Here is a 13,199-nt window from a genome sequence, read left to right as displayed (position 1 = left end):
TGATGTGTGTATGGATAGCAATAATCTAGTTAATTCCACAGGGAAAAAAAAATCTAACAAGTAAGTGAGCAAGCCATGTGAAGGAATAAAATCTGATTTCTGATAAATCTGTGCTATCTCTGCTGCTTGGGAGTGATACTGGATTTTGCTTTGTTAATTCTTTTTACTGTTTTGTGCTGTAGGATGCTGGTATTATGCTAGACCTGAAGGTCAACTCTCCAAGCTTGAAATGGGGGCAGCTGAAAGAAATCAGAATTTAGCATTCCCTGTTCTACAGTACAGCTGTTGTTTAAATGCAGCCCATGAAAATTCATTTCTTCCTTTCTTCTCTCCTAGCTTAGCTTCTCCAGCTATGTCAGGGTTGACACGCTCTTGACTGAAGATGGGAGGGGGAAGTCAATGCCTGCTCATGAGACGTCATGTTTTTTCTGTGGTTTTGTGAGCAGCAGAAGGGAGATTTGAAGCATTGTCTCCTTTCTGCAGTTTTGCTGTCTCACTCTCCTCGTGTTATTGAGGAGGTGGGAGGAAAGCTTGGTAACCTGTACTGATGGAGCATCATTTGTATTAGGTTGCAAATGAACAAGAATGGACAAGCTCGTCCAGTCTGAGCAGCATTTTAGTTACCTCTTTAATGTTGTTGAGACTCAGCTTGGTTTATGGACTTGAGTTTGAGGTGTGTGTAGCAGAGAGATCTTGAAAAGCTATGAATTAGCCTTCAGGAAACACTTGGTGTATGCCTGAAAGCTGACAATGATCTGCTGTTTCCGTTTATATCCCATCCTGAACATTTTGCCATGCAATTTTTATCCTCAAGTTCTTTATAAGCTCTTAACTGTTCAGCTCAAGTATTGCTGGAAAGTATTCCACTGAATACACTGTGGCTCCCAGTATCTTAGACAGGCCCTGGGATGGGACAGGAGACTGAAGGGCAAAAATGTCAGTCTTAGATGAGGCATTTGAATTTGTCGTTGACTGAAAGCGAGTTAAGTGGCAGCTGCAATCTTAAGTACAGGTCCCTGTTTTGTCTGTAAGGGAAAGATGTTCTCTGATGTACAAACAGAATATATTTTAAAGTGTTACTTTCTGGAATAATTACAGAATGAATCATAGAGTGACCTGGGTTGGAAGGGACCTTAAAGATCATCCACTTTCAGCCTCTTGTCACTGATGTCTATTGGGACTCTGGGCCCTTGACCACTACTCTCTGGATGTGACAGTCCAGCCAATTCCTTATCTACCTAACAGTCTACCCATCAAATCCATCTCTCTCCAGTTTAGAGGGAAGGATGTGGGGAACCATGTTAAAGGCTTTGCAGAAGCCCAAATCAATGACGTCTATAACCCTCCCTTGTTTACTGATGATGTCACTCCATCACAGAAGGCCATGGGTTTGCCCTTGGTGAAGCCATGCTGGCTGTCCTGAATCACCTCCCTGTCCTCCATGTGCCTTAGCACAGCTTCCAGGAGGATCTGTGCCATGATATTCCCAGGCACAGAGGTGGGGCTGACAGCTCAGTAGCTCCCAGGGTCCTCCTTCCTGCCCTGTTTAAAGATGGGTACAAAGTTTCCCTTTTTTCCAGTCACCTGGGACTTCACCTGACTGCCACGGCTTTTCAAGTGTCATGGAGAGTGGCTTGGCACCAACAGCAGCCAATTCCCTCAGGGCTCTGGGAAGGCTCTCATCAGGTCCCACAGACACGTGCATTCAGGTTCCTCAGTGGTCACAAACCCGATCTTTATTTACAGTGGGAGGGACTTTGCTCCCCCAGTCCCCATCCTGCTGTCCCTCCACTGGAGAGGTGTGGGAAGAGAGGTTGCCCCTGAAGACTGAGGCCAACAGGTTGAGTACCTCTGTCTTCTCCTGATCTGTTGTTAACAGTTTACCAGTGTTGTTTATTGGGGTGGGTACACCTTTTTTGACCTTTCTTTTTTGGTTAACATACCTGTAGAAGCCCCTCTTGATTATTCTTTGTGTCTCTTGCTAGGTTCAGTGCTTCCCATATAATGCAATTTGTGTAAAAATTTCATTGACCAATAAATCCATTTAGTAGCATTAATAGGAAATCTTGACTAATTACAGTTGCATTTTTAAATTAAAATTAGCTTCTAATGAATGTAAATAGAAATTACTATGATAATTACATGATTTGTATCTTAGCCTGTCAGGGAAAAATCCTTCAATATTAGTATTGAATATGATTAAAGATTGAGCATCATGGTTTTTTATAAGTTAAAAGGGAGTGGATAACATTTCTGTGTGGAGGGTAAAAACCTAATTGTATGTGCACTTGAGAACTGCATCACAAGAACTGTGATCTCTCCTTGCTGCCTAGAGCATTTTCAGTCGGGGAGATCAGAGTATCCACTCTGGTCCTTGTCTCTGGAAAGAAACAAGAACCAGCTGTTGTGTAAATACTGAGGAGCTGCACAGCAAGTGAAACAGCTTCTCAGTAGATTTTGCTTTGATTTTTAAGAGCAGCCCTCTCAGTCTTGCTGAGGGAAGGCTGTGAAGCACCAAGTCCTTTCATGCTTGGCTTTGTGGGCCTTGGCTTGAAAATCCACAAAGTCAGTTCAGGGACTTGATGTGAAAACAGCAAAGAATGTCCAAGCCACTGATAATGATTTTTTATTTTTCAATTTATAGGCAAAATACTTGGAAAGTAGATACAGTTTTTGGATGGACATGTGCTGCAGAGTGAACCCTTGCCTGTGCAAACCTTCTGTAAACTGTAAAGGGAGAATTTAATCAAGTGAAATTATGCAGGTGTCACAACAAATGTGGGGCGTTGATAGAGAAAGATGTTTCTCAGGAATTTCACTAGAAACTTAATATACTGGATGAAGTTAAATAGGATTTTCTTGACATCAGTAGTGATGATCAGTTTGCCAGATATCAAACTATTTACCAGAAAGACACTGTGCTGTTGGATAGTGGTGAATATGGAACTTAAAAAAACAAACAAAAAGTCTCCATGAAAAAATCCATCAGAAGGCACACCTTAAATGGCTCACGTGAATGCAGTGGAATGGAAGGATGTCCAACACACCTCAGATGAATGTTTTTAAAAGGTCAGTCTGAGTGTTACCTCTATTTTCTTTGTCTTCATGGCTTTTGACTTTGTGTAAGCTGTCTGAAGTAAGGTACTGCTCACTGCAGTTTTGCATGCCGTGCAAAGTGGAAACAGATTGTTTGTTAGCCACGTGTTCCTGGTATAATGATACTTCCTGTTTTTTGAAGTGCTTAGTTACGGAAGAGAAGCCTCTGTGTAACATAGCTTTCCATTTGTGGCAAGGGCTTTTTTTTCCTTGCTGCTCATTCTTGAGCTCTGTCCACTGACGGTAACATCTCACAAGTTTTAAAGAGAAAACTTAACTGCTTAAGCAATTCACACGAGGCAAGAGCAGTTGTGTCTTGTCTGATTGTGAGTAGCAGAGTTTTATGCTTTTTTTCTGTCTGAGACAGAAACAGGTATGACATGGTAGGGCAGCAGCCAAAACAATGTGAAGCCTGATCTTTCTGATGCAGTCAGCTGCTACAGCAGTGGCTTTTCCGTGCGGAAAGTGGAGGGAAAGGCCCAAAACTGCTTTGGCCCCTTTTAATGGATGTTCTGGGAATGGCTTCTCAGTTAGTTGAATATAAACAGGCTTCTGCAACTAAAGCAGTGAAATTTCTGGAGTACAGGGAGGGTGATCAAAGGATGGGTCTTCACTTCTACATACAGTAGAAAGTTCTGCTATTTCTAATACCTTTATTAGTTTTTAAGTAATTTAACGCTGCAGGTTTCAGCAACTTACTCGTAGAGACACTTTTTTTTACTTCAATGACTTACAGAAGTGCTTTTAAAGGTGTAATACACTTTGGTCAGTAGATACCCATGGGAATTCTGTCCGTGAGAGATTAGTCTGATAAGGCTGAGTTTATTTGAAACCAGGGTACTTCTAGTGCCATTATTCTGTTGCTGGGGAAGGGTTTCTCAAATTTACAGGACTGAATTTCTGTTCTCAGCCTGAAACAAATAGCAACAAGATCCATCACTGAGGTACTCAACTTGGAGGTGATCAAATTCCAACTTTAATCCCCTTTGCATTTTTGATCTGAAAGAAATAGAAAACTTTAATTTTCAGTAGATGTTCTTTGTTTTGTTCCTTTAAAAACTTTCAAGTCTTTGGGCTTGGCCCGGTAGGAGTCTTAAAGATTTTTCATGGGAATAAAAAAAGGTTTTACCTTCAGCATTAACTACCACATTAATTGCAGGAGTGTTACTAAACACTGTGCAAGGTTATGGAGTCTGTGCCAAAATGAGGCAGTTCTTGCTCCATGCTTTGCCCCAGCTTATGCAGTTAAAAATTCAGTTCCCCTGTGAAGATGGATTTTAGGTTTGAGTGCAATGCAAGGCGTATTCTGTGCCTCTTTTAGTCAGCTTTGCATGTAGCAATTGTGTCATTGCTGTGACTGCACTGGCAACATCTGCAAGCTGCTGTATCCTGCTATTACACCAATTTGTTTAAATTTGTGCATGCTTCATTCCCAAGGGCTTGCAGCCTTTCATGCTCCCCGAACTTGACTGAGTTTTCAAAACAGCTCTCAGGTGCAGTCTACCTTTCTTGCATTGCTGCTGTTCTTTTTCTTCAGCTCCAGCTCTCTCCCACTTCCCCTGGGTCTTCCTTTGCCTCTGAATACACTGGCTGGTGAAGTGGATGTGCTCCCCTCCTCTCCGAGTGCCTGTAACATTCATAAAGGGCCAGCTTGTATGAATGTTGTTTCCTAATATCATTCAGTGTCTCCATCTCATTTGACAGCTTGGAAAATAACAGATTAAATGGTTGCCTTCCTATTGCCCATGGCACCAGCATGCTGGCTGCCTGAGTAGATCTTCAGTTCAAACTAAAACTAAAGGTTTGTTTTTTCCATAATCAGCCTTTTTAATGCATTTTGACACCCACCTGCCCCAAAACAAAAACAGCACTGGGCCTAGATGCCACGCCAAGCTGTGCCAAGCTGAGAACGTGTCTACCTCATTTCAGGCCTCAGAAAACAGGTTCAGTGGCTGAATTTCAAAATCCACTGAAATGAGACAGTTTTGTGGGTGGGAAATGTGAACCTTTCATGGTGTTTCAACTTGTGCATTGCTCAGGAACTTTTTGTTGTTATAACCAAACTCAGAATGCAGGATGGTAAAGAAAAGATGATCCCATGTGAGTCTGCCTGTTTGTGTGGCAGTCAGTACAGCCCCAGGTCCTCTTTCAAAGCTGTTTGGGAACAATAAATACATGTTCCCAGACCTCTGTATCTTTAATCAATCCAAACTGGGAAATTAGTTCCAGTAAATATTTCTGTAATAGAACAAAGCAAGAATGCCTCGTGGCACTGATGGAAAGTGCCAGCACCATTGACCCATGTGTGTGCATTCAGAGCTGAAGCTCCCGAGTATGCTACCATGTGTTGTATAAACTGTGGGTGTAATTAGACTCAGCCAACACCTGCTGTTAGATTGGAAAAGAGAGGCGCTCTAATAAGATGTAAACTGGCCAACAGCTTAATTTCAAGTCTTGGCTGCCAATGCATCTGCCTAGTCCAAATGTTCAGAGAGCTGCCCCCACCTCTTCCTTCCTAGGACGAGGGAACTGGCTTGTTTGTAAAAGCTTGCTAATGGTGAAGTTCAGCCCTTAGTGTGCTTCATTGCATTTTGTGGATGGGCAGGACTTCCAAGTGAAAGAAGCTGCTGCAGGTATAGAGCTGCTTTTCTGTCGTGGTGGGGCTGCCCAGGCTGTAGCTCCGTTGAGCTCTGTATTTCCCTTTATGCTCACACCATCTCTCCCTCCCTCCTTTCCTCTCTGTTTCTGACTTGTGCCAGGGTTTGGGACAGGGAAGCAAGGGGAGATAGTGTCTTTTTCTTTTGTCTTCTCTGTTGGCTGCCAAATGAAAAATGCATTTCTGGTGGATGCTAATTAATCTACGTTTAACAGATCAATGAAGTTGTGTGGAGAGGAATAAGGATGGTGTTAGGATAGTTTAAAAATATACCTGATGTTATGTTGGATGGTTGTTGCTGATTGTGTTCTTACTACCACCTTCTTGTCTCAAAGACACTGATCTAAATTCTAAATTTCTAATCCTGTCAGTGGTTTTATGAACTCCAGTGCAGTGTAATGGCATGTGTCATATTCAGTGAGACAGCAGTGGTCTGCTTTAGGTGTTTCTCTTTTATATTTCCTTGCTTAATAAAAGCAGTAAAGCAACTAATGTGAATACTGCTCCACAGCACATGTGAAGCTATAGGATGAAGTTCTGTGAAATCAGCCTCCAGATTCATCTCTAAGTAAACTTAATGCTTTCTCTTTCAAGCATTTGTGGAACCTTAACTATTGTAAAAGTTGGTCTTTTTTCACGCTCCATTAATTTGGGCAGCAGCGGCTATGTGGTAAGTCTGTCTTGTTTAAGGACAAACACGTGGGGTATGAACAGATGAGGTTGTTTTGTTTTGGAGCCTGACAGTTGAATTTCAGTAACATTTGATCAACTCATAACCTGAAGCTGCTGCTGCTAGCTTTTAGTTTAGCATATTAGCCATTAAGGGAATATGTGAGATGTGGAAAAGTTCAGTTGGTTCTGTTATCTTGTGTAGGCCACAGTTAATGTCCCTAAATAAAGAAATCCAGGCATCTTTGCTTATTTCCTTGCATATTGCCAAGGGATTTACTTAATGTTGTTGCTGTAGTAACTGAGAACTGATTCTAGCAATAATTTTTAGCAGTATTCATACAAGTCCACTGATTCCAACTTGATTCAGCTGGACTGCATAAATGCTCTTATGTGTGAGCTTACGCTCATCACATGAAAAATGGCATGAATCCTATACAAATTTGAACACAGCAACATGGTGAAGATGTGCTATCTGATATGGACACTGTGGGCAAGAAGAACCTTCCTCTCTGTGTTGGTTATTGGAGCTTTTGGGCTGCCACGTGTTCCCTGATGAGCTGAGCCAGACATTTCAAATCCCTTTGCATGGAACAAGTTTATGAGAATGGCCTTCACAGGTGGTATTTGTGTTGGCAGCCTCAGAAGGGAGTCCAGGGGTTGAATAGTAACAGAAGCAGCTAAATTAACTTCTAGTGCTGGAGGGACATCCTTTCCAGCAGGCTTGCAGCACAGGAGTTGAGCTAACAAGAACTTTCTCTTTTCCTGCTTGGACTGCAGAGTAAAATCCATTAAAAGTCTATGGAGCTACCCACAAAGTGCTCCTGCTTTGAGTGAGTAATTGCAGTGTTTCCACTCTTACTCTTGAATAATAACCACAAGCAATTGAGGAGTGCTAAGGACTTTCATAGACACAGGCATGTGTTTTGGAAGCTGGTTGACATGAACTGAGCATTACTGTAATGATCTGGTCATGCAGGTGATAGAAAACAGACACAAGGCTGTGTTTTAAGTATATGAGCTGATGCTTTAATGAGGCACTATATGTGTATTTGCCAGAGTACAGTGGGGATCTCAGAAGAAACTTCTTGAAAGAAATAGAGAATTATTTACCTGTTTTGGAGCCCAGTGAGAATGAGAGACCCAATTTTTTCCCACTTCCTTCCTTTCCTTTTCCTCCCTTAAAGAGCAATAAATAATGCTCCACATCTGAAGAAGAGGTTTAGTATTTGTGTGGAAAAAGGATATTGTTAAAAACTTCAGCCTGCCATTCTTCCTAAAGTTACTATTTGCCATAAACTGCCTAGTGTTAAGATGTCAGATTCCCTAGCCCTCCCTGGACTTGGAAAGGATACCTATCCTACTGTGTACCAGCCATTACTGAAACTGCTGAGCTTTTGCAAGCTAAAAATGTATTTAGAAAATAATGTATATATTGTGTTTCTCCTGATATTTTTTTCTGCAAATGAAGTTGTTCCTCAGTACACTTCATTATAAAACCTTTAATTTCTAATGCAGAATCACTGTCTTGGAGTGAGCTTCACTGCTTTTCTTAATATCTTTTCTTGACTGCAGTATCACCTCTTCATCTGTATACTCTTAAATCCTGCGTAATGATCTGGTTTCATGTGGGTGAGACAGATGATGTGCTACAAAAACCAGCTTTTACATGTTACAGAAATAATCCCTTTCAACAGGGAAAACATTGCCTAGAGGGACTTTTTGAGAAAACACCTCATGAGAAATGCTAGCATGACTGGTGTCTGTTACAGGTCCTGTTAGCACGTCTCTGAAAAGGATAAAGAACAAAAGCAGACTGAGATCAATTTGTTTTCACAATTCCTTCCATAGATGTTTAAGAGCAGAGAGCTTGGCCATTGGAAGAGCTTGGGTGAGGCACACAGAGGTGTTGGGGAAGGAAAGGAGATTAACAGTGTGCAGTTTGCTGTGCTGTAACCTCCTTCGTGCCTCTCAAGAATGCCAGTTCAGTCTCGGGTGCACCAAACTGGCTTAATTTCCTTTAATGAAGTTGTATTAAATTCCGTGCAGTATCCAAACTCTCCTGTCACCAAGCATCTTTCCTGGAGTGAAAAGCTCTACATGGGGGTGAGGCTTTGCAAGACCTGTGTGATGGTGGGCTCCTGAAGGCATGTTGTTGGCATGAGAGTCTGTGAGTTAGTCTGAAGAAGCCTAGTGTTAGATTTCATTCACAGTCTAGGCTGTAAAACACACGGTGCATTTAACTACCTTCGGATCAACAGAAGATCTTTTTCCTTTTGCTAGTGCATGGGTTTGATTGTTTGTTATTCCAGGTGTGTTTCTTCATTTTCTTTCAGTATTTATATAATGTCATTTATATAACCAACAGTATCTGGGAAGAAGTACAAGTCATAGCTGAAAAATAAAAACCACACAGATCCTATGTGTCAGGTTTTTTGATGTACTGAAGTTTTTGACTTACAATTTTCTGGCTAGTTTCGGTTTTTAATAGGTTAACGTAAGCTGAGGGTGGAGGGTACAGAGGAAAGTAAATCCTTGGTATTTATAATGTGACAATAAGAAGAAATACATAAGGTAATTTTCTACCCTCTGGTTCATACCAAGGTGAAGGTAAAGCATTTCATGAGTAATCAAACTGTTCTGAGCCAGTTGGAGACAAGGATTCATTTACTTTATGCTGAAGATATGCTAGAGAGGAAATGGGGAGGTTTTTTCCTTTAAAATAGTCTTCAATTTCTGTTAAAATTCTTGTTCCAATAAAAAGCCTAAGTCTAGCAAACATCAGTGTTCTCCCACTGGTGGCTGTGGAGCAGTTTTCCCTGGGAAGATAAGGCCCAGTCCTTCTCACTTCTCCTCTGCAAGCTGGAGGTTTATATTTCCCAAGGCACTTGTGAGTTTGGACTGTGAAAACATGGATTTTATTCAAGTGTGAAATCATGATTTTAGGACCAGTGCATTATGACCCTTGGTTTTTCTCACAAGGCCTGTTTGTGATTGCATGAAACAGACTACAACCAATTCTAAAAACAAACAAGTGTGCCTGCTGGCATTTGTGTTAACCTCTTTAGTGTAACAGTTAGTTTAGTAAACACAGTCATTATTTTGGTGTCCTTTTGCTACACTGGAAAGAAGTATCTAATTAACTGAGTGAAAAAATTCATCTACTGCTCTGAATGTTACAAAAGGCTGAGTTAATTCTCAGTCTGAGAGTATTTAACATTGTGAGTAGAGCTAATTAAGCTGTTAAGCTGACATGAGGAAAACACAAAACCAAGATCCCCATTCTTGGCTCGCATTCACAACACAGCTGTATTCTTGGACTTTTTCAATATGACTTATACATAAGTACATAGTTTTTCTAATAAAATGTTTAATTAAACAGAATGAAGGTCTGCTAGGTTTAAGTTGTTGGTGCTTTTCTTGGTCTCCCAAAAGATGACAGCACTGAATCTTATGGTTATGTCCTGCTGAAAATACCCAGAATAGCTGTATATGTGAGTGCTTGTTGTTTGACTTGAAGCAGTATTGTTCTGGCTAGAGCAGTGTTGTGTATGGAGTTTGTACTACAGATGTGTTTCAGGGTCTTCTCCCTTGCTGGGGGTCCTGCTCAGTTTGCTGCCTCCGGGTATAACTGAGTTAGTTATAAAACCAGCAGCACCAGTCTGGCTGTTCAAAGACACCATGTTCCAGAAGTTAAAAGGGTTTCATTAGTTGAGTGATGTGTGTTTACTGTAGTTACAGAAAAATAACAATTTCTCCCAAATATTCCAATATTTCTGAAATACCTTCCTTCATGGATATGCTTAAGTCTGAGACATTTAGAGTAGCTCTCAGAAGAAGTGCATGGTTGCAGCTGTGTGATGTTCTCTGTAATGGCAGCTATATGACTTGCATTCGGGGCAGTGATCAGCACTTGTGTGTCTCCAGTATGCTACAGGACTCTGAAATGCAAGATGCTTTCCAGACCCTCTTCTCGTACTTGGAAAGGCTTGAGTTCACCACAGGTGAACTCATGTTATTCCTTCTTAAGCTTTCAGGTTACCAAAAGAATGTACTACTGTTGAAGAGTGTACTTGACGGATATGTAGTCTGCTAGACAGTGTCCATTCTGTAGTTTTAACTTACATTGCTTTTGTTTCGCTTTAAACATCCACAGTGTGCTGCTGCTCTTCTCCCTCTCTGTCCCACTGCACTGTGCTTTGGGAGAGGAGCAGGGCTGAGGAAATAGGAGCCAGGCAAGGGTGAAGGGCCCTTAAGTGTTCTTCACACTTGGCTTCCTCTGGCAGCATCCATGTATCAGGACTGAGACCATCTGCAGGGTGTGGATGATGGATTTCCATCACCCCTGTCCTGCCATCTCTTTGCTTCTGGGAATGGAGTCCTGGTGCAAAGATAGAGGAGATGCTTCCCAGTACTGTGATTGCAGCAATAAAAGTGCTTTGTGGATGTAGTAGTTGAGATGTGAGCTAGTCAAGTTGGTGTTTGTAGCTTACAGAGTCTGATCTGAGCTGGCAGAGTCGTGGGGGTGCAAGCAGAGGTAATTTCAGAGAGAGGTTATTACATGCTTGTAGAGCTGTGCAGTCTCTTTCAGATCAGGGACTTGAATGTGGTGCTGTGGGAGCTTGGACATGAGTGTAGCATTTGACCTTGGGAGGGAGGGTGAAGTGGTCAGAGGGGGCTGTATGAGAAAATTCAGCTGTGATGTGTAGGCTCAAGGAATGTAACCAGAGATCAAGGGACCAGCGTGTTAAATGAGAGGCTGGAGAACTGGACCAGGGTTTCACAGCAGGTGTGGGGAGGAAGAGCTGAACTTCCAGACCTAAAATGTTGGCAGGACTTGCATTAATTTGTTAACCACTATTCTTCACATTCTCTGTTTTCTTCAGAGGATAATTATTTGCTTGCATTATTCTGCTTGGCTCACCTTGTGAGCACAGTGTGCATCTGCAAATAGCATTTAGGTTCAGCATTTGGCTTGTAGTGTTTTCCCACAAAAGACTTCAGCTCTGTTGTTTTTAAAACCTTCGTCAGCTCACAGCAGAGCTCATGAACGTGTGCTCTGTGGAAGATACAGAGCCAAAAAGGCTTTTTTGTAGAGTGGTCTCTGAATCTCTAGAAAGTCTGTAGACACTTCTAAATGAAGACTTGGCAGTAGAAAAATAATGTTAAAGCAGACAGTAAAACAAGTTTTTAGAACAATACCTGTGCTTCTCTCAGACTGGTGGTATTGCCAGCAATGGGACATATGGCTGCTGAAGAATGAAGCTGGCTAAAGGCATCCCTGCTGCCAGTTATCCAGTGGGCTGCATCCAGCAGGTCCCCAAAGCATTGCAAACATGCAGGAAGAGCATAAAGGCTTTTTATGTAGGGTGACTGTGAATAATGGATACTATCCAGAAAAGAACTGCTGCGCATTGTGGCGTTCGCTAATGCCTGTGCAGTCAGCAGGAAGGTTCAATGATAGATTTCTCTATTAGCTGCTTACACAGTTAATAATCCAGCCACTGTGTGCACAGCAGGAGCGAGGTGGTAGAAGGTCCCTTCAGAGAGGAAAACTCAGATGATCTGCTTTGGGAGGTACGATGGTCAGGGTTGGGAGAGGAGAAGAGATGTCTGCAAAAGTAAGTACTGGGAGACAGCCTTTTCTCTTGACCCGAAAGGTGATGTTGCAGGAAGGTAGGGGTCACTTCACTGAATCACTTCAGGAAGAGATTACCTAAGGGGTACAGTTATCTGTGTGAAATTTTAAAAAGTCCACATAAATTGCTGCATCTCTCTCAAACAGTAGCAGTGTTGCAGGCAATGCTATTATTGCCTGCCTTCTTCAGGGCAGTATGTGGAGGAGGAGAGGGGGGGGAAGGAAGGTTTTGGAAAGGGTTGCTGAGCTCAGAATGTGAGTCTGGCTGGATTTTGGACAGTGGTGAAGTTGAACTGGGGCGGAGGAAAGAAGCTGTCTTTCTCTGAGAGAATAGCTCACATGTTAAAGACTGTCTGAAAATGCTGAAGATAGTGACTTGATGGAAGGGTGTTGGAGATGTGTCTTTTGACTTCCAATCTGAAGTGAAAGTGATCCTGCATGATGCTTTGAAGGTCCAAGTTCGTGTTACTTTCAAAATGAGTCCAGTGTTTGGGGGAGCCCTTTCTGAGAAAACCCAAATTTTTGGGACAAGCCATTTAACGTCTAGAGCCTGGTAAAAAGACTAGAAATAATTTTAGAACAGAGGCTCTAGGAGCCAGGTAGGTAAGAAGCAACCTTTGGGCTTTGGCCTTGTTTGTGTGCTTAAAAACAAAGGGAAGGACTAAGAGACACAAGTAGAAATGGGGAGTGAATGTCAAAACAGATCACTACAGCTTCTCCTGCATACCAGCAAAGGGACTGAAGGAATAACCACTGGAAAAAGGTGTGCTTCAGGTGAGTGCGAGGAGAGTGGTTCTTCTCTTTTTATGCCTGTATTTGTCTTCAGTAGCAGAAATTAGAATGCCTTTGTCGTGTAGCTCTGGTGTTAAGTCCCATTTTGCATCTTGCATGCTGATCCAGAGCATGCTCAGGATACAATTGTGTTTTACCATAGAATTACTCCAGGTAACACTGTCCTTTAATATTCTTCCTACCCTTGTGTTGTTTAAGTGGAGTAGAAGGACAAAGTGCCAAGAGCTTGGGGTTTGGAGGGTATTGGGAGTATTCATAAAGAACAAAGGTGTCATGGGGGAGAGAAGGGGAGGAACCCTAAGAGTGTAGAGCTGGACAAATGTTCATCCTTAAATGACTCTCTGCCCT

General features: G+C 42.1%; 1 protein-coding gene across 3 annotated transcripts in view; it reads left to right on the top strand.

The window, feature by feature from the left end:
* The window catches only part of ARHGAP24 (Rho GTPase activating protein 24), a 185,071-nt gene that overhangs the window by 33,551 nt on the left and 138,321 nt on the right, over nucleotides 1-13,199 (top strand). Inside the window, exon 1 of one of the 3 annotated variants that reach the window (XM_019293454.3) lies at nucleotides 12,023-12,042. The exons of the other annotated variants lie outside the window; for them this stretch is intronic. Coding sequence (XP_019148999.3) covers nucleotides 12,031-12,042 — 12 coding nt within the window. The 5' untranslated portion in view covers nucleotides 12,023-12,030. Of the gene's footprint in view, nucleotides 1-12,022; nucleotides 12,043-13,199 lie in introns of those variants that run through there. 3 annotated transcript variants of the gene reach the window in all.

This window comes from Corvus cornix, chromosome 4 (genome assembly GCF_000738735.6).
Source record: "Corvus cornix cornix isolate S_Up_H32 chromosome 4, ASM73873v5, whole genome shotgun sequence".
NCBI classification, from domain to species: Eukaryota; Metazoa; Chordata; class Aves; order Passeriformes; family Corvidae; genus Corvus; species Corvus cornix.
The sequence above is the reverse complement of the archived record's forward strand: the minus strand, read 5'-3'. Positions and strand labels throughout refer to the sequence as shown.